At 48.1% G+C, this 23973-nt stretch overlaps 1 protein-coding gene across 1 annotated transcript in view; it reads right to left on the bottom strand.

Annotated features, from left to right (window-relative positions):
• Positions 1 to 23973, bottom strand: part of LOC143984196 (PHD finger protein 6-like) — a 238071-nt gene that overhangs the window by 71607 nt on the left and 142491 nt on the right. Inside the window, exon 2 of the mRNA XM_077484489.1 lies at positions 14368 to 14466. Within this exon, the coding sequence (XP_077340615.1) occupies positions 14368 to 14466 (99 nt within the window). The remainder of the gene's footprint in view (positions 1 to 14367; positions 14467 to 23973) is intronic.

The raw sequence follows: 23973 nt of genomic DNA, 5'->3' as shown, positions 1-23973 counted from the left end.
GTCCCAAGTACTTGCAGCCAATCTTCTACCAATACATCACCATCTGATTTTAGCAGGCAAATTTCCCTACCCCAGTTGCTAAACCATAAAAAGAAATTCGGTCCCAGCCATCCACATGCTCAGCATCTGAATGCTAGCTTGGCCAAATTGAAAGCACTGCAACTGCTGCTTTTTTAGCGTGTACACTATGCCCCCTTTTGTGAATTTTTGGAATGTGCTGTACCTCAATGGCAGGTTTCAAAACGCTATTTCTTTTCACGGAAGGCCATTACAGCTCTCTACCAGCATGTGGAAGGCAATGTTTTGGCCTCGTTGGATAGGGGTGGTCAGCAGTAAGGTGCATATTACCACTGACTCGTGGTCTAGCAGGCATGGGCAGGGACGTTACCTTTCCTTCACGGCGCACTGGGTAATTCTGTTGGCAGCTGGAAAGGATGCAGGACAGGGTTCAGTATTGTTGGAGCTTGTTCCAACACCATGCCTCCTAAATGCTCATGGTTATTCTGCCACGGCTCTCTCATCCACCCCCCTCTTCTTCTTCCTCTATGGCCTCTTCTGCAGATTTGTCCTATGAACCAGCGGTGCTCCGTAAGCATTCAAGGGCCTATGCAAGCACTCAGTCAAAAAGATATCATGCGGTGCTTGAGTTGGTCTGCTTAGGATACAGAAGCCACACTCTGGCAGAGATTCTGTCAGCTCTGCAGGGGCAGGCTCAGAGGTGGTTGACGCCACGCCAGCTTCAGCCAGACATGGTTGTATGCGACAATGGCACTAACCTTCTCTCTGCCCTCCAACATGGACACTTGACCCATGTCCAATGTTTGGCACATGTCCTGAATTTGGTGTCGCAGTAGTTCTTGAGCAGGTACCCAGGCTTATAGGATCTCCTGAGGCAGGCCAGAAAAGTCTGTGGTCATTTCTGCCAGTCAAACAATGCCAGTGCTTGGCTGGTTGACATTCAAAGGGAATGCAACCTGCCCACCAACTAGACACTAAACACTAGACTGTATATAATATATATATATATATATATATATATATATATATATATATATACACACACACACACAACGCCTGATGTATATTAGAAATAATACACCATGGAATGAACTGTAGATATAGGCTACACTGGATGCAGAGTATGATTGGGCATCATACGACGCGCCGGGGGCACGCATTGCGGCGAACGTTGTTGCGGTGTGTCAGTCTGACACACCAAAACAACCGAGATCTAGGTAAAGAGTCTCTGACGGAGACTCCTTACCACATGATCAGCCATGTCCAATCACAGTTGATCACGATGTAAATAGGAAGAGCCGGTGATCAGCTTTTCCTCACTCGCGTCTGACAGACGCGAGTAAAGGAGAGCCGGTCGGTGGCTCTCCTGACAGGGGGGGACTGTGCTGATTGTTTATCAGCAGAGCCCCCCGGATCCCACCTAGGACCACCATCATGCCACCTAGGACCACCAGGATGGCCATCCACACTGGCCCCCCCTGGACCCCCAGGGAAATGCACATCTGTGCCCAGGCAGCTGCCAATCAATGTCCACTGACAATGCCTGCCAGTGCCACCCATAAGTGCCCATCTTTTCAGCCTCTCAGTGCCCATCAGTGTTGCCTATCAGTGCCCATCAGTGCCTACCTGTACCACCCATGAGTGCCCACCTGTGCCGCCTATCAATGCCCATCAGTGCTGCATATCAGTGTCACCCATCAGTGCCGCCTACCAGTGCCCATCAGTGCTGCCTTATCAGTGCCCATCAGTGAAAGAGAAAACGTAGTTATTTACAAAATTTTATGAGGGAAACAAAAGCAAAACTTTTATTTTTTTCAAAAAACTTTTTTATTTGTTTTGCAAAAAATAAAAAACGCAGCAGTGATCAAATACCACCAAAAGAAAGCTCTATTTGTGGGAACAAAATGATAAAAAATTAGTTTGGATACAGTGTAGCATGACCACGCAATTGTCATTCAAAGTGTGATAGCACTGAAAGCTCAACATTGTCGTGGAAAGGAAGGTGTATAAGTGCCCTGTATTGAAGTGATTAATACACCGCCTGAAGTATATTAAAAGTAGTACACCACGGAATGAACTGTAGATATAGGCTACACTAGATGCAGAGTGCATTATATATATATATATATATATATATATATATATATATATACCGGATTTTTTGCTCCATAAGAAAGTATTGGCAGGATATTGGCAGGCTATTGCAGAGTATTGGCAGGGTATGGCAGAGTATTGGCAGGGTATTGCAGAGTATTGGCAGGGTATGGCAGAGTATTTTCAGGGTATGGCAGAGTATTGGCAGGGTATGGCAGAGTATTGGCAGGGTATGGCAGAGTATTGCAGAGTATTGGCAGGGTATTTCAGAGTATTGCAGAGAATTGGCAGGGTATGGAGGGATGGCTGTGACTGCATTTGTCACATAGCAGCACTGTGGGCACTACAGATCTGTACACAGAATGGAGAGAGGAACCGGCGTCATCATGACACCAGTTTGTTTACAAGTGATCGCTCCGTCATTTTACAGAGTGATCACATTGCAAACAGCGGGTGTACCAAGATGGTCGCCGCTCCGGAGCTAGGGCGAAGCCGCAGCCTTTCCTAAGGCCGAGGCCGCGGAGCGCGCGGGGGGGGGGGGGGGGAGACAGTGCCAAGCGTATATTTGCACCATAAGACACAGGTACATTTTCCCCCATATTTCTGGGGGAAAAAGTGCGTCTTATGGTCCGAAAAATATGGTATATATATATATATTTAGTTAATACATTTTGCAAACAGGTAATTTTTCTCCTTCGTTGATGTACGCTGATGAGGCTACACTGATGGGCACTGATAGGCTGCACTGATGGGCACTGATAAGGCGGTACTGATGGGCACTAATAGGCAGCACTGGTGGGCACTGATGAGGTGGCATTGGTGGGCACTGATAGGTGGCATTGGTGGGCACTGATGGGTGGCACTGATGGGCAGAACTGAATGGCATTGATAGGTGGCACTGAAGGGCACTAAAAGGTGGCACTGATAACTGGCACTGATGGGTGGCAGTGATGGGCACTGACGGGTGGCAGTGATGGCCACTGATCGGCACTGGTAGGTGACACTGATGGGCAGCACTGCTAGGTGGCATTGATGAGGCACTTATTGGCACCACTGGTGGGCATTGATAGGTGGAACTCAAGGGGCACCGATAGGTGGCACTGATTGCTGGATCTTACTACTGTGGGCACTGATTGGGGGCACTGTGGACACTGATTTGTGGCACTGGCAGGCGGGACTTGTGGGCACATATGAGGCAGCGTCGCCTCTTCCTCTTCGGGACTGATGTCCCTTCAAACAGAGCCGGTGATCAGATTTTTTTCTTCTCACGCTGTCAGTGTGAGAAGAAAAAAAACGATTACCGATCCCCTGTTTACATCGCACGATCAGCTGTCATTGGCTGACAGGTGATCACATGGTAAGGGGCTGGGATCTGCCTCTTACTCGGATCTATGATCATCTGAGTCTCATGGACTCAGGCGATCACATCGCGTGCTGGGGGGCGTGGCCAGCTTTGAAAGGGGACATCGACAGACGGCCTCCTGGCAAAGCAGATCTGCACTGTAGCCATTCGGCTATAGCGTGGATCTGAACAGGTTAAAGACTTGCTTTGCTGACATCCCTTCTGGCTCCAGATCCTGCTTGCTTGTACACTACATTGAGCCCTGACTTCTGGCTTGGCTGACTATTTGTTCTGGTTACTGAACTTTAGCTATGTTTTGACTATATTTGTTCTTTTTACTTTTATTATTAAACAAGTGTGATTTAACTGTACTTCTCTCTCGGTCAGATTTCATGGTTTCTGACACTTATGCCGCATACACACGATCGGACTATCCGGCGGACAAGCCGCCAGACTTTGCAGCGGAGATTCACCAGACTTTCCAAATGAGCGGACCTGCCCACACACGACCGGACTTTTCCGGTGGACTCCCGCCATAGTCAGGCGGATTGTCTGCTGGAAAAGTCCAGACTTTTGAAATGAACGGACTTGCCCACACATGGAGTAAAGTCCGTTCATTTTGAACGTGGCTCCAGGTAAATGGGACTAACGAAGGAAGTGAATGTCGCCACCTCCATCGGCAAGATTGACACCTCGCTAGCCCCGTCACCTGGTATGGATTTAAAGGGGAACCCCCACAGTCCATATCAGACCCTTATCCGAGCACGCAGCCCTGTCGGTCAGGAAAGGGGGTGGGGACGAGCGGCCACGTGCCCTCAACATGGGGGGGTGCTTTGGGGAAGGGCCCCCCCACCCCAAAAGCACCTTGTCCCCATGGTTGATGAGGACAAGGGCCTCTTCCCTACAACCCTTGACGTTGGTTGTCGGGGTCTGCGGGCAGGGGGCTTATCAGAATCTGGGAGCCCTCTTTAATAAGGGGGCCCCCAGATTACGGCCCCCTACCCTATGTGAATGAGTGTGGGGTACATGATACCCCTACCCATTCACCTGTGGAAAAAAGTGTACATAAAAAAAAACACAACACAGGTTTTTAAAATACTTTATTAGACAGCTCCGGGGGTCTTCTCTTCTTCCATCCTCGGGGGTCTTCTCGCCGGACTCCTCCGCTATCTTCCGCTAGCTCTTTTACTAGCTTTCTCCTTCGTTGCCGCCGCCGTCTGGGGGTCTTCTTCCGACTTCGGGGTTTTGGCCCGCTCTTCGGGGGTCTTGTCCCACTCTTCGGTTCCTCTTGCTGGGCCTCCGCTTTCTTCTTCCAGCTCTTTAACTAGCGTTGGCCCGGTCTTCTGTCGGCGTCGCCTTCTTCTGCTTCTTCTTCTTTCTTCTGATGTTGACACAACGCCCTCTCTGGCTGTAATGGCAGGGACGCGTTGTGTGGCGACTTATATAGGGACACGGGCGGGGTCACCGGGTGATGTCACATGGTGACCATGCCCCTTATGATGTCACAGTCCCGGAGGATGCTGGGAAAACCGCAGAGTGGGAGAAGAAGCGGAAAGCATGAAGAAGTCGGAAGAAGACCCCTGGAGCTGCCTAATAACCTAATTTAAAAACCTGTGTAGTGTTTTTTTTTTATTGACACTTTTTTCCCCAGATGAATAGGTAGGGGTATGAGGTACCCCATACTTACTCACATAGGGTGGTGGGCCGGGATCTGGGGGACCCCTTATTAAAGGGGGCTCCCGTATTCTGATAAGTCCTCCGCCCCCAGACCTCAATAACCATCGGCCAGGGTTGTCTGGAAGATGCTCTTGTCCTCAATATGGAGACAAGGTGCTTTGGGGTGGGAGGGGCCGCAGGGCGCCTCCCTTCCCCAAAGCACCCACCCCCCCATGTTGAGGGCATGTGGCCTGGAACGGTTCGGGGAGGGCGCTCGCTCGTCCCCACCCCCTTTCCTGACTGGATGGGCTGCGTGCTCGAATAAGGGTCTGGTATGGACTTTGAGGGGACCCCCACACCATTTGTTCGGCGTAGGGGGTTCCCCTTAAAATCCATACCAGCCGATGGGGCTCGCAAGGTGTCAATCTCGCCGATGAAAGCTGCGAGATTGACTTCCCTTTCTAGTCCCGTCATACCTAGAGTCATGTTCAAAATGAAAGGACTTTAGTCCGTGTGTTGGCAAGTCCGTTCATTTTGAAAGTTCATCGGGAAGTCCGTCAGACCTAGTCCATTCATGTGTGCGCAAGTCCGCTCGTTCGAAAGTCCTTCGGACTTGCACCAAAAGTCGGGAATATCATGTGACCTAGTCCATCAAAGTCCGGTCGTGTGTATGCGGCATAATTGAAGGGAAATCTTGGAATGAGACACAGATGGTAAAAATTCCTGGGGATCTGTGCGTCCCAAAGGGATTCCCTTAATTTACTGGGATTTCCTTACACTTCCTGTTCTGGATATGGGACAAGACTAGCAAGGTAAACCCCCCAATGGGGCACAGATGGTAAAAAATAAACCAACTGGGGTTATAACCCTCCCTTACTCTATTCAAAATGAAAAAAAAAGTTTTGCCCATAGTTCTACTTTAATCCACAACCCCCCCCCCCTCCCCCCCATTGTCCTCATCACAACTTTTGGTGGTATTTGATTTTGAAAAAAATGTTAACCTACATAACCTCTCAGAGGCAGCATGCGCTATATGTAGACTTGTACTGTATGAAATCCTTCCAGAACACAGCCCACAGAGCGGCACGAATGCCGCCGGTTGTGTTCACCGGACACAGCCAATGTCTGATCACTCCACTGTCCTGACCAATCACAGAAGATCACATTAAAATTGTAAACAAATGGATAGCTTCCTTTCATGTCATTCTTTGTATATAATTGTGTTGCTAGTTGTACTTGGTCACAGTGATCACATGGTACAGACAGGGCAAATCAAACAACTACAAAAAACTTGCCAAGCCTCTTACTAAACGCATTGGACTGTCTACTTTCCAAAAAGGGGTTACTTGGGGGGGTATTTGTACTGTCCTGGCATTTTCGGGCCTCAAGAAATGAGATAGGCCATCAGTACATCAGGATTGATCAATTTTCAGATATATTGTAGAGACCAGGGGTTGGCAACCTTTTGAGCACAGTGTGCCAAAAAATGTTTTCAAAGAAATTGAGAGTGCCGATTTTATAACCAAAAATATCAACTTCACACTCTCAGTCACAAAAAGGATTTTTTATTAAGTAAATGCTGTAAACTACTTGAGTAGTAGCAAGAAATTAACATCCTGCACTCACGCCTCAGATCAGCCCCAATTGATGCACCTTCACACCTCAGTTCACTGCCCCCCCTGCAAATCTGTTTCATCACTGTACCCCCCTGCTAATCTGCCCCACCACTGTAACCCACTTGCACATCTGGCCCACCACTGTAACCCACTGCACATCTTCCCCACCTCTGTACCCCCTGCTCACCTGTCCCACAACTGTAACCCCCTGCACTTCTGTTCCACCACTCTAACCTCCTGCTCATCTGCCCCACCAATGTTGCCCCTTTCTCATCTGCCCCACCACTGTACCTCCCTGCACATCTGTCCCACTGCAGTGCCGCCATGCTCTTCTGTTTCACCACTGAGCCACGTTCTCATCTGTCCTAACAATGAACCCCCCTGCCTATCTTTCCCACCACTGTAATCCCCTTCTCATCTGGCCCAACACTTAACCCCCCTTGCTCCTCTGTCCCACCATTGAACCTCCATCTCAACTGCCCCAACACTGAACCGCACCTGCTCATCTGTCTCACCACTGTAACACCCTGCTCATCTGCCCCATCACTGTACCCCCCTGCGTTTCTGTCCCACTGCTGAACCCCCTTCTCATCTCTTCCACCACTCTACCTCCCTGCACATCTGCCCCACCGCTGTACCCTCATGCTCTTCTATCCCACCTCTGAACCCCTTCTGCTCATTTTCCCCACCACTGTTCCCTCCTGCTCATCTGCTCCACTGCTGTACCCTCTTCTCATCTATGATATGCGTGATATGAAGAGTGGTGGAAAGAAGCAGAGATGAGACACATCTACCTGTCCTGGCACACGCATCATGCTGATCCACCCCTTGCATCCAGCCCACGTGCTTGTATGTGATATATGTGATGTCAACTACAAGTATCTGGAATGGATGTGCAATGATGAGCTCAGGTCAGGGGTATTTTCTAAAAGCAGTGGGCCTTTGTGCAAGATCATAAGTTGGAACCCCACAGCTTAGCAAAAGTGAGGCGCTCTGAGCCACAACAAAAGTTGGGTGTGATTTTCATTGCGCTGAATACTGGCTGTGGCTTAAAGGGACACAGAGTGCCCCTGTCAGGAAGATCCTTCTCACAGGCATCCGAGCGACGTAAGTCGCAGAAGATCTTCTGTGCAGTTTCAAGAGCGTTACCGCGATCGGCGGTGCGCGCACGCGGCCGTTTGATGCAATTGGCGCCAATAGCGCTATTTAAAGTGGATCCTTGCTTCACTGCCTTGCTGCCTGATCAACAGCGTTTCCGTGTATCCTGGTATCCTGTATCTGAACCTGAACCTGCATCCGTATCCTGATCCGTATTGAACCCGGCTTGTTCCCGACTCTGCTGTTTGCTGCCTGCCCCCGACTTTGGCTTGTACCCGACTACTCTTCTGGATTCCGTTTTTGTACCTGACCTGCTCGCCTGTGCCTGACCTGGACTGTTACACCATCCGTTATCTGTCTGTTGCCTGTTTACCGCTGCTGTACTACAGGACACCTCCCAGTCTACCACCGTACCCGGCTGTTACTCCCTCTGCGCTTTGTTGCCTTCCACCTCTTGCTGCGGACTACTGGACTCTTCCCACTTCCCGATGTATTCAGTTTGCACCAGCATTCACTGCCGGACTACAGAACTCCTCCCGTTGTTCGTTGTACCCTGCAACCACTTGTATCCCGTTGCTGGACTACAGGAATCCTTCTGCTGTCTGCTGAACCTTCCATTGCCTACATTCCGCTGCTGGACTACAGGACACCTCCACCATCATCGGTCTGCTGCTCTTTACTTCAACTGTCCAGTCAGGCACTTGTGCCCCTCTGTGCTCCCGAGCCACTGTCATCACTACCAGGGTCTCCCGAGTCAGAGGTCTACGAGAAGCCGCTCCCTGCATTCCGGGCTCTGCCTTCAGGTACGTGACAGTATCAGGCAGCCATGTATGAGCCCACGCAGGGAGATTCTGCTATGGATGATTTATGCTGTCATCTTGCTGGACTTACCCAGGCTGTTAAATCCCTACAAGAGGGTTATTCCCGGATGGAAGAGCGTGTCCAAGTCCTATCTACTACAGGCCCTACCGTGCCGGAAACTTCTTCTGCACCATCTGTAGTAATGATGCCCCCTGAGCCTAAGGTCCCAACTCCGGAGAGGTTTTCGGGAAATCACAGCAAGTATATAGCTTTCCGCAATGCCTGTGAATTATTTTTTGCACTTCAACCCAGAACTTTCTCCCTTGAATCCACTAAGGTGGGTTTTGTCATCTCCCTCCTATTGGGTGAGCCCCAGGCATGGGCCTACCGCCTCTTGGAGCAAAAGGATACATGCCTTAACAACCTGAATACTTTCTTCCAAGCAATGGGTCTGCTCTACGAGGATCCACAACAAGCGGCCACTGCGGAAGCTGCATTATATTCTCTTCAGCAAGGCCGTAGAGCGGCAGAGGACTATGCGTCTGAATTCCGGCGCTGGAGTTCCGATACTACCTGGAACGATGCCGCTCTACGTTATCAGTTTCGCATAGAACTCTCCGAACCTTTAAAAGATGAATTGGCCTGGGTTGGTATTCCAGCAACACTGGAGGCTCTTATTAATCTGTCCATCCAGATCGACAGATGTCTGAGAGAACGGAGAGCAGAACGCACTGCCGGGCCTTCCCGACGAGTCTGGATGTTACCCCGTGTTCCCAACCCTCCTGCACATCCCGCTGCTGACACTCCTGAACCCATGCAACTGGGCTTACTTAGACCAACTCTCACTACCGAAGAACGACAACGTCGGCAGCTCAACAATCTGTGTCTTTACTGTGGGGAGCCTGGACACTACGTGAGATCCTGTCCTGCCAAACTCCGTAAGCACTCTTCTTTGCCTACTCCTGTTTTACCTGCCGTGCCTAGTAATACTACTCACCTGGCTGTTCCTGTTTCTCTTCAGCTTCCAGGAGGGAACATTCAAGTTACCGCGATAATTGATTCCGGAGCGTGTAGTGGGTTCATGGACTTGTCGTTTGCCCGAAAATTCCAAGTGCCCTTACGGCCCAGGGCGAAGGATTTGACTGTACACCTTGCCGATGGATCGGCTATCAAATCTGGGCCGGTGACACAAGAGACGCTTCCTTTGACGGCCACTATTTCCTGTAACCATCAGGAACAACTCTGCCTGGACATTATTGAATCTCCCCTTTTCCCTATCATACTGGGCATGCCCTGGCTTCAGGCACACAACCCGCAAATTGACTGGTCCACCGAAAACATTAACTTTTCCTCTCCCTATTGCCGTCAGCACTGCCTCCAAGAAACCATTAAGGTCTTGCCCCATTTAATGTGCTTGGAAACCAATATCGAGACTCGCCAGTGTGTTCCTGAGGTCTACTATGGTTTCTTGGACGTGTTCAGCAAGAAGGGGGCGGAAACACTTCCCCCTCATAGACCCTATGATTGCCCGATTGAGGTCCTCCCTGGAGCTGAAATCCCGTTCGGGAGGATTTTCCCTTTAACTGAAGTGGAATTGGAGACTCTCAGGACTTACATCAATGACAATCTGAAAAAGGGGTTTATACGCCCTTCTACTTCTCCAGCAGGAGCAGGAATCTTTTTTGTAGAAAAGAAGGACCATTCCCTGCGCCCTTGTGTCAACTATCGGGACTTAAATATAGTTACAGTCAAAAACCGGTACCCACTGCCTTTGGTGCCCGAATTATTTCAGCGCCTCGGATCAGCCACTATCTTCACAAAACTGGATCTTCGTGGAGCCTATAATTTGGTCCGTATCCGAAGCGGGGACGAATGGAAGACCGCCTTCTGCACCCGCTTATGACACTTTGAATATCTCGTAATGCCCTTTGAGCTATTTAACGCTCCTGCGACTTTCCAGCATTTTGTGAATGATATTTTCAGAGACTATCTCGACCTGTTTGTCATAGTGTACCTGGACGACATTTTGATCTTCTCTCCCTCTCTGCCCGTTCACAGGGAACACGTTAAAAAAAGTTCTTACTCGGCTTTCTCAACACGGCCTGTACACGAAACCTGAGAAGTGCGAGTTCGAACGTCGCAGCATTCAGTTTCTGGGGCTGATCATTTCGGTGGATGGAATCAAGATGGATCCGCAAAAAGTTTCCGCTATCCTGGACTGGCCAGCTCCTACTGATAAAAGAGGAATTCAACGTTTTGTGGGGTTTGCGAATTTTTATCGCAAGTTCATCAAGGGTTTCTCTACGATCATCGCCCCGATCACAAGATTAACCAGACAGGGTATCAAATTTCAGTGGACCCCGGAGGCTCAAGCTGCGTTCACCTCCCTTAAAGAACAATTTGTGTCGGCTTCTGTCCTGAAGCATCCTAATTCTGCGCTACCCTACATCCTCGAGGTGGATGCATCCGAAATTGCAGTGGGGGCAGTTCTCTCTCAGAGACAGGGCCCCAAGGCCTTATTGCATCCGGTGGCGTTCTTCTCGCGCAAGTTGTCTGAAGCGGAGAGAAATTATGACGTCGGGGACAGGGAGCTACTCGCTATCAAAGCTGCACTTGAGGAATGGCGCTATCTCCTAGAGGGAGCAGCTCATCCCATTCTGGTATACGCTGACCACAAGAACTTAGAGTACTTGAAGACTGCTAAGAGGCTGAAACCGCGTCAGGCCAGATGGGCACTTTTCTTTACAAGATTTTCCTTTCATATCACGTATAGGCCCCGATCAAAAAACACCAAACCCGACGCGCTGTCCCGGATGTTCAGCGAACCTGAAGTCCTTCAATCAACAAATACCATCCTTGCACCCGGAAACTTCCTTATGCTCCAGGAGGATCTTTTGTCCCAACTCAAGCAGGCTTCATCATCGGCTCCGCTCCCATCAAACACCACCCTACACTCCAGCAATGATTTGTTATGGCATGAAAATAAAATCTACGTGCCCCAACAACTACGGGTTGCTATTCTCAAATCTTGCCACGACCACAAGTTGGCCAGCCACTTTGGGGTACACAAGACCGCCGAGCTCCTCCAACGCACCTTCTGGTGGCCTCAGTTGCTAAGAGATTGCAAGCTTTACGTAGAATCATGCATCACCTGTGCCCAGAACAAGGGTAGCAAGACCAAAACCTGGGGCTTGCTGAAACCACTCCCTATTCTGGAGAGACCTTGGAGAATGATTTCCATAGACTTTATTGTGGAATTACCACCGTCAGAAGGCCATACCACTATCTTTGTGGTGGTTGACAGATTCTCCAAGATGGCTCACTTTCTGCCCATGAAGGGTACACCTTCTGCTTCTGAGACCGCAAGGATCTTCATTAAGGAAATAGTAAGGCTCCACGGAATACCCGCAAACATTGTTTCCGATCGTGGGGTGCAATTTACATCGAAGTTTTGGAAAGCTTTGTGTGAGTCCCTGAAGATTGACCTTTCGTTCTCTTCTGCCTACCATCCCCAGACCAATGATCAGACCGAATGAACAAACCAGACCCTGGAGCAATATTTGCGATGTTATTCTTCTTTTTCGCAAGACGATTGGGTATCCCTTTTACCACTTGCCGAGTTCGCCTACAATAACTCTGTTCATTCTGCAACAAATCAATCTCCCTTTTTTGCGAACTATGGTTTTCACCCTCTGTTCTTATCAACCAACATTCCTGAATGTACGGTTCCGGCGGCTCAAGAAATTTTGGACTTTTTCTGTGCCAATAACAAACTGCTTCAAGAAACGATGGCAAGGACCCAAGAGCGCAACAAGGCGGTTTTTGACAAAAAGAGGAGAGGGGAGCTCGATTTAAAACCCGGGGATCTGGTTTGGCTATCTACCCTGAATTTGAAATTGGCATGTCCATCTAGAAAACTGGGCCCAAGATTTGTGGGTCCCTTCCCAGTAACCAGGAAAATTAATAATGTGGCTTATGAACTGAAATTACCGGAATCGTTGCGTATCCACCCAGTGTTTCACGTGTCCCTTCTAAAACCTTCAATCCAGGATCCCTTCACTGATCGGAACGTTGGTCCTCCAGAACCTGTGCTTATTAATGGTGAGGAGGAATTTGAAGTTGAAGCGAGGTGCGCGCGCGGCCGTTTGACGCAATTGGCGCCAATATCGCTATTTAAAGTGGATCCTTGCTTCACTGCCTTGCTGCCTGATCAACAGCGTTTCCGTGCATCCTGGTATCCTGTATCTGAACCTGAACCTGCATCCGTATCCTGATTCGTATTGAACCCGGCTTGTTCCCGACTCTGCCATTTGCTGCCTGCCCCCGACTTTGGCTTGTACCCGACTACTCTTCTGGATTCCGTTTTTGTACCTGACCTGCTCGCCTGTGCCTGACCTGGACTGTTACACCATCCGTTATCTGTCTGTTGCCTGTTTACCGCTGCTGTACTACAGGACACCTTCCAGTCTACCACCGTACCCGGCTGTTACTCCCTCTGCGCTTTGTTGCCTTCCACCTCTTGCTGTGGACTACTGGACTCTTCCCACTTCCCGCTGTATTCAGTTTGCACCAGCATCCACTCTCGGACTACAGAACTCCTCCCGTTGTTCATTGTACCCTGCAACCACTTGTATCCCGTTGCTGGACTACAGGAATCCTTCTGCTGTCTGCTGAACCTTCCATTGCCTACATTCCGCTGCTGGACTACAGGACACCTCCACCATCATCGGTCTGCTGCTCTTTACTTCAACTGTCCAGTCAGGCACTTGTGCCCCTCTGTGCTCCCGAGCCCCTGTCATCACTACCAGGGTCTCCCGAGTCAGAGGTCTACGAGAAGCCGGTCCCTGCATTCCGGGCTCTGCCTTAAGGTATGTGACAGCCCCCATTCTCTTTCCCATTACAAAAGCTGACGATCATAGCTACAGCAAAGTTAGAGAACCAAACCATGTTTCCCATTTTTACAATGTGTGGGGGCACAGTGCCTCCCCCTTAGTGCAGGTGCAGCGTGGGGAATTCTGAAATTGGAATGCATTAGTGTCTCCCTGACACTTCCCTGCACTGCTCTGCTGATGGGGATGGAGTCGAGTGCCGGCAAAAGATGCTTTGAGTGCTGCCTGCAGGGGTTGCCTACCCCTGGTTGCCTACTCCTGGTATAGACTATCGTTTGAGGACTCTAACTTTCCTACAGATTAAATAATAAACATGGATTCGGGTTATTTTCACCAAAGAAATGTAGTAGAATACACTTTGACCTAAATTTATGAAAAAAAATTATTTATTTGTAAAATTTTATAACAGCAACGCAGAAAAATTTTACATCTTTTTTTTGTTTATTTAGCAAAAAATAAGAAACCCAGAGGTGATTAGATACCATCAACAGACAGTGCTGTTTGTGTAAAAAAAAAAGATAAAAATTTGTTATGGATACAGTGTTGCATGACTGCACAATTGTCATTCAAAGTGTGACAGCGCTAAAAGCTGAAAATTGGCCTGGGCAGGAAGGAAGTAATAGTGGTCGGTATTGAAGTTGTTAACCTACCAGGATGTCTTTACAGTGTGGAAAACCACTTAAGCACAGGGAGAACATGCAAACCACTAACCCACTGTGCGGCCTCACTTAGGTATGCAAATAGTCAATCAACTCCTAGGATGTAAAATCTCTAATATATATATATATATATATATATATATATATATATATATATATACACACACACACACACACACGTTTATGTCTCCTACCAATTTTCGTCCTCTTTTTATTTCTGATATCACAGAATCAATATCGAATTCACTAGGCGAGTCTTGCTGGGTTGCTGAAGTCACTTTCGGTGAGAAAAGCTGAAATAATTAAAATAAAATGAAAAAGAAATAAATAGAGCAAATTAGAATCATGTGTAACAATCATGTGTAACTGCCAGCTTATTTTTATTTGCTGTACTACAAAGACTATTTGTTTCTAGTTTATGTATTTACATGTGTAGCACTGACTCTGAAGGAGCGGCTGATTTTATTGGGCTTACCGTTACCTTCTTGACCTCGTGTATGTCTAGGGATTTCCCGAGGTTGATGGTCCAAAAGATTGTAGGAACTGACACTGGATCCAATTCAATGATTTTTATTTGCAAAAAGGAATAGACAAAACACAGTCTCTCATTGAGGGCTAGAGGGTTTTATGTAGTCTCTCACTATAGCAATCCAGAGAATAGCCATTCACAACTGGATCCTCACTGCTACCAGATAGACCTCCTCTCACTAATCCTAGCAGCCTAGCAGAATTCAGATAAAGCGAAGCCTCTGCCACAGACTTGCATATTCAACATTTGAATAAAGTCTCTGCCACAGACTTGTTATAGAACACTTGTAGTAAACTGAAGGATATAGACAAATTTAGAGAGCCCTTATACGGTACCAGTATCTTGCAGCCGGTTCAACTAAGCCTCCAGGCTCTTTCTGAGAAGCCAGCCTTCAGCGTAGCCTTCTCCTGAAGAGTCATCCCCTGGTTGCTTCCTCAGTTGCTGGGCCTCTCCACAGATGAGATAGCACCGAACCACCTCTGAATCCTCCCTCCAGTTACTTTGCCTCAGGCTAGCCAGCCCCGAGACTCGGAATTGGATGGATCCGCACCCCAGGCCATGAGAGCCATGGGGGCTGGTCAGGAGGACCAGGACCAAACGGACAGAAAGATCTTCTGGACCGGAACCCAGAAGCACGTGATGTCAGTACCTTAAGTACCCTCTCCCAGAATGCACAGCAAGATGACACTCCCACTTGGCTGGTTCTGAGAAAAAGTGTCACTCAATACACCCAGCTGAACTGCGTTCTCACACCTGCCAGTGATGACAGCGCCACCTATGGCCAAGCAGAACACAGTGCAATCCAGCAAGACTGGTAGTGAAACCACAATTTGGTATAATTAAATCCAAAACCAAACTACGGTTCTAGGAACTTTAAATAGAGAAAAATCACATAGCCCGTGCTCTTCAGGAACCGGCAATACACAGGTTTATGTCACATATGTAATAGAAGACATATGAATGTCTATAAATCATGCTCACAAATACATGGGCTACATCTGTGGTCTCCACACGATGGCCCACAGGCCAAATCCAGCCTACCATAGGACTGCATCTTGCCTGTAGTTTTGGTCAGGTTCCACCCACTGTGCTGTCTTTCTCCTAGTCAGATGGTTGCTAAAACCACCAGATGATGTACTTGCCCCAGCAGGAGGATGTAACTTCCTTCATCCATACCTGCTCCTGCCCTTCTGTAATACTGACTACAGTCACTCTGTAAGCACAGTATGAACAAACCGCTGATGGGGAGTATAATGTAGGTGGGACTCTGATATAAAGAGGGACTCTAATAGGGACCCTGATGAAGAGCAACTCTGATGGGGCCCCTTATGTAAGAGGGGACTCTGATGTAAAGGAGACCCTAATGTAAAGGGGGACTCCTAATATGAAGTAAGTGTGGCTGTGATGGGGAACCTGATGTAAATGGGTCTCTGATGGCCCCAGGGGACATATATCAATGCAAAAAAAGTTTTAAAAACTGACGTTTTTTCGGGAGCAGTGATTTTAATGATGCTTAAAGTGAAATATTCCTTTAAATATCGTACCTGGAAAGTGTCTATAGTATGCCTGTAAAGTGATGCATGTTTCCCGTGCTTAGAACAGTCCCTTAACAAAATGAAATTTTTCAAGGAATAAAAGTCATTTAAAACTGCTTGTGGCTTTAATGTAATGTCTGGCCCCGGCAATATGGATGAAAATCAGTGAGACAAGCGGCATTTGTGTCCCCCCCCCCAGTCCATTACCAGGCCCTTTGGGTCTTGTATAGATATTAAGGGGAACCCTGCACCCAAATTAAAAAAAGGAAAGACGTGGGCCCCCCAGACCCTATATATTCTGAACAGCAGTATACAGGTGGTGCAAACAAGACAGGGACTGTGTAGGTTTGTTGTTAAGTAGAATCTGTTTGTCATTTTGAACTGGTACATTTCTAAAGTGTAGCTCCAGTCAAAAAATCAGTTTTTAAGCTTTTTGGAAAATATAGGGAAGGGTTATCACCCCTGTAACTTTTTTGTGCACCTCTTCAGAAGATTTCACCTCACTTTCTGTCCCAATGACAAATATTTTTTTTGAAAATTTGGGTTTTTTAGTGAAACAAGAATTGGTGATAAAGCATCAGTGGAGAGGAGAGGAGACACGTTTTTCCCATATCAACTCTTACATGAGAGAATTTCCCTTGAGATAGATTTCATCTCATGTCCTGTTGTCTCCTTCCGTTTGCAAGTAGGAGACGTTTGTAAGTTGGATGTTTGAAAGTAGGGGCCTGCCCTATATGCTCTGCAGAAATTTGGGCCTAAGGTGTTGGTGTTGCCACAACACTGTAAGCCCTCAAAATTACTCTTGGTGGGTGCTGGAACGCCCTGTTGTGAACTATTATATCAAGAATTGTAATTACATACCATTGTTGAACAGTGGTAGAAAAATTGGGCCTTTGGTGGTGGTGGTGGTGGTGGTGCTGGTGCCACAACACAACAAGTCCTCACAGTTACTCTTGGTGGGCACTGGAACAGGCCCTGCTGTGAAATATTATATCAAGAATTGTAATTACATGCACCTGTTGAAGAGGGGCAGAAAAATTGGGCCTTTGGTGGTGGCGGTGGTGTTGCCACAACACTGTAAGCCCTCACAGTTACTCTTGGTGAGCGTAGGAATGGGCCCTGCTGTGAAATATTAGATCAATAACTGTAATTACATGTCCCTGTTGAATAAAGGCATAAAAATTGGGCCTTAGGCACCGGTGCCACAACACTGCAACACCTCACAGAAACTCTAGTTGGATTGCAGGAATGAGCCCTGCTGCAAATTATTGCATCAAAAATTGTAATTACACGCCCCTGTTACCCTGTTTCAGGGGCTGAAAAATTGGGCCTTAGGTACTGGTGCTGGTGCCATAACACTGCAACCACTCACAGATATTTTAGTTGAGTGCAGCAACAAACCCTCCTACAAAATATTGCATCAAAAATTGTAATTGCACACCCCTCTTAAACAGGGGCTGAAAAATTGGGCCTTAGTCACTAGTGGCGGTGCCCAAAACCAAAAATGTTCTTACAAGCTATCAGCATGATCATTAAGGAGCAAGAGTATAGTCACTCAGCATCAGCATAGGCAGTCTTGAAGGGATCTGACATTTCAACAAAAAATGATTTGGTTACATCAGCATCAGGTGCTTGGTAGCTGGTGGTGATCCAAGACTGATTCATTTTTATGAAGGTCAGTCGACCAACCAAGTCGGTGGACAGGCGCACCCTGTGATCAGTTACAAAGCCTCCAGCAGCACTGAATGTGCGTTCCGAAAGAATGCAGGACAGGCCAGTAGCTCAATTGCATACTGTGCAAGCTCTGGCCAGTGATCCATCCTCAAGACCCAGTAACCCAGAGGATTTTCGGTGGGAAAGGTGTCCAAGTCTGATCTTGTCCCTAGGTATTCCTGCACCATGTAAATCAGACGCTGGCGATGGTTGCTGGAATCGATCATACCTTGGGGCTGTGAACTACAAAATTTTCTGAATGCATCGGTCATACTCAGATGGCCACCTTCTCCACCGCTCCTTCTGTGACTGACCAAAGACTCAGCAACACGTTGTAACACTGAATTTGTAACCTCCCAGTCTCTGGGAACGCGTTGCACAGACCTTTCTGCAAGGCCTCCCAAAGATGTTTCATCCTCTGCGACAGCAAGATAAGGTCCACAACCTTACCTTAGTAATGATCCCTCTCCTTGATCCGACAAATATGAGGATCCTTCCGCATGCTTTGCAGGATCAGGGAAGTCATGCAGCGTAGGTTTATCTGATGCATTCAGTCCGGAGTCCTCTGGGTCACTAAGGGCGACATGATCCGCAGCCACCTACTCCCAGTCCACGGGTTTCTTGGGACTGTAAAGGATCCCTAAAAGGCTGATGCTTATGCAGAGTGCCAGGCTCCACCTCCACGTTGACACAATCCTCCTCCTCGTCCTCTTCCTGTGTGATCGGTGGGGCAGCAGGAACACTGTCTGGATAAAGGGGGCCTTGAGAGGTAAGGAAGTCCTCCTCTTCCTGCCTCTGTTCTGCCTCAAGTGCCCTGTCCATTATTCCATGCAGCGTGTGCTCCAACAGGTGGTAGACATGTGCAGAGTAAAATATTTTGTTTCGGAATTTCGTTTTCGTCCAAAAACTTAATTTATTTAGTTACTCCCGAAATTCGTTTTTATTTATTTTGTTTTTCGTTCAAAAATTGCATTCGTCCGAAAATCCACATGAATTACGGTCGAATCTGTCTTTGAAGGCTTATGGTGTCTGTCGAATGTATAAAGAAGCTTCAACGGAGCTAGTATATAGCATACTTTAGAACCCTATTAAAGTCTATGGGACTCCAACGTTCAAAATCTAAAGTGCTAATTTTAAAGGCTAATTTGCAAGTTACTATCCTAAAAAGTGTTTGGGAACCCGGGTCCTGCCCCAGGGGACATGTATCAATGCAAAAAAAAGTTTTAAAAACGACCGTTTTTTCGGGAGCAGTTATTTTAATAATGATTAAAGTGAAACAATAAAAGTGTAATATTCGTTTAAATTTCGTAGGGGGGGGGGGGGGTTGTCTATAGTATGCCTGTGAAGGGGCGCATGTTTCTGGTGCTTAGAACTGTCCCTGCACAAAGTGTCATTTATGCAGGAAAAAAAGTCCTTTAAAATCACTCGCAGCTATTATGAATTGTCGGCTCCGTAATACAGAGAACACTCATTGAAAGTCATTGATAAAAAAATAAATAAATAAATAAAAAAGCGTGGGGGTCCCCCAAATTCAATTACCAGGCCCTTCAGGTCTGGTATGGATATTAAGGGGAACCCTGCCTCAAATTTAAGAAAAAATTTGACGTGGGGTTCCCCCTAAATATCCATAACCAGACCCTTCAGGTCTGGTATGGATATTAAGGGGAACCCCGCGTCAAATTTAAAAAAAAATTGACGTGGGGTTCCCCCTAAAAATCCATACCAGACCCTTTATCCGAGCACGCAACCTGGCAGGCCGCAGGAAAAGAGGGGGGGACGAGAGAGCGGCCCCCCTCCCTCCTGAACCGTACCAGGCCACATGCCCTCAACATTGGGAGGATGCTTTGAGGGTCTGTGACCCCTCAAAGCACCTTGTCCCCATGTTGATGAGGACAAGGGCCTCATCCTCACAACCCTGGCCGTTGGTTGTGAGGGTCTGCGGGTGGGGGGCTTATCAGAATCTGGAAGCCCCCTTTAACAAGGGGACCCCCAGATCCCGCCCCCCCCGTTTGAAATGGTAAGGGGGTACAAAAGTACCCCTACCATTTCACAAAGAAAGTGTAAAAAATGGTTAAATAAAACAAACACACTTTTGAAAAATTCCTTTATTAAAAATAAAAAAATAAAAAAAAGATTCCAGCGGCGGTAATCCACTCTTGCTATCCAGCGACGGACGGTCATCTCTCCAGCGATGTCTCATCTCATCCAGCGCAGCGTATCACTCCTTCTTCTGTCTCCGTGGAGGAGACACTGCAAAGATTCCGGCGCCTGACGTTTCTTATATACAGAGGGCGGGGCCTCCCGTCACCTGACCCTGCCCCCCTCTGACGCAAGGGGAAACCCGGGGTTCCCCGTGACGTATGGGTGACCCCGCCCCTCTCTGATGTAAGGGAAACCTGCCTGTGTTACATCAGAGGGGTGCGGGGTCACCCATACGTCACAGGGAACCCCGGGTTTCCCCTTGCGTCAGAGGGGGCGGGGTCAGGTGACGGGTGGCCCCGCCCTCCGTATATAAGAAACGTCAGCCGCCGGAATGCCTGCAGTGTCTCCTCCACTGAGACAGAAGAAGGATGGATACGCTGCGCTGGATGAGATGAGACATCGCTGGAGAGATGACCGTCCGTCGCTGGATAGCAAGATTGGATTACCGCCGCTGGAATCTTTTTTTATTTTTTTATTTTTAATAAAGGAATTTTTCAAAAGTGTGTTTGTTTTATTTAACCATTTTTTACACTTTCTTTGTGAAATGGTAGGGGTACTTTTGTACCCCCTTACCATTACAAACAGGGGGGGGGGGGCCGGGATCTGGGGGTCCCCTTGTTAAAAGGGGCTTCCAGATTCTGATAAGCCCCCCACCCGCAGACCTCCACAACCACCGGCCAGGGTTGTGGGGATGAGGCCCTTGTCCTCATCAACATGGGGACAAGGTGCTTTGAGGGGTCACAGACCCCCAAAGCATCCTCCCAATGTTGAGGGCATGTGGCCTGGTACGGTTCAGGAGGGAGGGGGGCCGCTCTCTCGTCCCCCCCTCTTTTCCTGCGGCCTGCCAGGTTGCGTGCTCGGATAAAGGGTCTGGTATGGATTTTTAGGGGGAACCCCACGTCAATTTTTTTTTTAAATTTGACGCGGGGTTCCCCTTAATATCCATACCAGACCTGAAGGGTCTGGTTATGGATATTTAGGGGGAACCCCACGTCAAATTTTTTCTTAAATTTGAGGCAGGGTTCCCCTTAATATCCATACCAGACCTGAAGGGCCTGGTAATTGAATTTGGGGGACCCCCACGCTTTTTATTTATTTATTTATTTATTTTTTTATCAATGACTTTCAATGAGTGTTCTCTGTATTACAGAGCCGACAATTCATAATAGCTGCGAGTGATTTTAAAGGACTTTTTTTCCTGCATAAATGACACTTTGTGCAGGGACAGTTCTAAGCACCAGAAACATGCGCCCCTTCACAGGCATACTATAGACAACCCCCCCCCCCCCCCCTACAAAATTTAAAGGAATATTACACTTTTATTGTTTCACTTTAATCATTATTAAAATAACTGCTCCCGAAAAAATGGCAGTTTTTAAAACTTTTTTTTGCATTGATACATGTCCCCTGGGGCAGGACCCGGGTCCCCAAACGCTTTTTAGGACAGTAACTTGCAGAATCTTTTCTCTCTGTCAAATCTTTTTTCTCTGTCGAATATTTTCTCTATATAATCTTGGACTAATAGAGGTAAGGTTAGGCACATTCGACCACAGGTTCTATAGACAGATTGTTATCGTCAGAGTCATGTCGAATCTCCTATTCTATATCGAACTGTTGTAACAATGAAAACGAAAATAAAGTATTTATTTATGTCGGATCTTTCGTTTTTTGGATTTTGTGCTTTCGTTATCGTTTGTCAAAGCGAAAACGAAAATAGCTGAAATTCGGACGAAAATGCATTCGGACGAAAACAAATGCACATGTCTAACAGGTGGACAAGAGGGACAGTGTCACTGATGCATGCATTGTCACTGCTCACCATCCTTGTGGCCTCCTCAAATGGTGACAGCACAGTGCATGCATCCCTGATCATGGCCCACTGGCGTGGGGGAAAAAAACCAAGCTCCCCTGACCCTGTGCTGGTGCCATAGTTGCGCAGGTACTCATTCATGGCCTTTTGCTGCGTGTGCAGCTGTTGCAGCATGGTCAACGTTGAGTTCCACCTGGTGGGCATGTCACAGATTAGGCGGTTCTTGGGCAGGTTAAATTCCTTTTGGAGGTCAGCACGCCAGTGGCATCTTTTTGCCTGCGTACTTGCGTAGCCCCTTGAACGCCTATGGAGCACTGCTGGTTCCGAGGACAAAGCACAGGAAGAGGCCATGAAGGAAGAAGAAGAGGAGGGGGTGGAGGAGAGAGATGTGTCAGAATCACCAGTAGTAGCATTTTGGAGGTGTGGTGGCAGAACAACCTCCAACGCTACTGCACCTTATCCTGCATCCCTCCCAGCTGCCAGCAGAGTCACCCAATGCGCCGTGAAAGATAGGTCCCTGTCCATGCCTGCTGGACCATGAGTTAGCAGTAATATGCACCTTATCGTTGACCACCTTGTCCATCGAGGCTAAGACATGGCCTTCCACATGCTAGTAGAGACCCGGAATCACCTTCCATGTGAAAAAGAGGTGTTTGGGAACCTGCCACTGAGGAAGCGCGCATTCCACTAACTCACGGAAGAGGCAGAGTCTACCAACTGAAATAGCAGCAGTTGAAGTGCTAGCAATTTAGCCAAGCTAGCATTCAACCGCTGGGCATGTGAATGGCTGGGAGTGAACTTCTTTGGGTGATGTAGCAGCTCGGACGTCAGTGTACCACTAGCAGATTGCCCGCAAGTACTTGGCTGTGACACACCTAATTCTACACCTTCATTCCTCTCAGTGCAGGTTTCAGAGAGGACTGAAGGTATAGTGGGGTGGGAGATCCCAGCTAATGAGTTGCAAGGAGAGATCCTCTTTGTTCTTTGGTGTGGGTCTTTTAGGCACGCTTGCCAATGAACTGCATGGCAGGTCGACATACGTCTGGTCAAGCATGTGGTACCCAAGCAGCTGATGTTTTGGCCACGCGAGATACGCTTGAGACATATGTTGCAAATAGCAGTGGTGCGATCTGATGCACTCATCTCAAAAAAGGCCCACACCAAAGAACTTTGGGAACAACACGCAGAGGCAGTGCCCTGCACGTGCAGAGCTCTGCGGTGTGATGCAGTCGGTGTGATGCACTAAAGCTGGCCCCGGCGGGCATCCTGTCCCATTGGAGATGTGCCTGCTCCTCCTCTTCCTTCTCCTCCTCTCTCTTATCAGGCACCCACGTAGAGTCAGTGACCTCATCATCCCCTCCCTCTTCATCACTGAAGCAAACCTGGCAGTATGCTGCAGCTGGGGGAACATGACTGCCAGATTGCTGTCCTTCTTGGGCACCGCCTCTTTCTATGCTCATGTTACTGCCTTCCTCTAGCTGGGTATCATCATCAGAGCCTTCAAAACGGTGGGCATCCTCCTGGGGCATGTACCCAACACTGCTCAAACAGTTCGAGGGACTCCTCAGGAGGAAATGGTGGGACTAGGGAAGGAGTGACTGATGCCATTGAGCCAAGGGAAAAGGTCATGTTGACAGCTGCTTTTCCAGTGCCCTGAGCCTCGGTGAGAGAGGATGAGGATGGCTTGGTCATCCACTCTACCAAGTCTTCGGCATGTTGAGGCTCAACGCGGCCAGCTGCCGAAAAAAAGGACAAGCGTGTCCCATGGCCACGTGCTAATGAGGATGCACTGTGTCCATGACAAGCACTGTTGCTTCTAGACACAAAGCCTGCTTGCCCTCTTTTATTGAGCTGTGTGAAGTTGGCACCCCATGTTTGTAAAACCTGAATAAAAATATACCATTCGTTTGTGCCGCGTTTGTGCTGATTTGTGCCGCAAAAATTAGCGTTTGTGCCGGTTCGGTTTCTGAGATATTAAACATTCAATGCAATGAAAGCCCCGCCCACTTTG

Source organism: Lithobates pipiens, unplaced genomic scaffold (assembly GCF_037356315.1).
Source record: "Lithobates pipiens isolate NorthernLeopardFrog02 unplaced genomic scaffold, aLitPip1_a1.2 Scaffold_16, whole genome shotgun sequence".
Classification (NCBI taxonomy): domain Eukaryota; kingdom Metazoa; phylum Chordata; class Amphibia; order Anura; family Ranidae; genus Lithobates; species Lithobates pipiens.
This window is presented reverse-complemented; position numbering and strand designations above follow the sequence as displayed.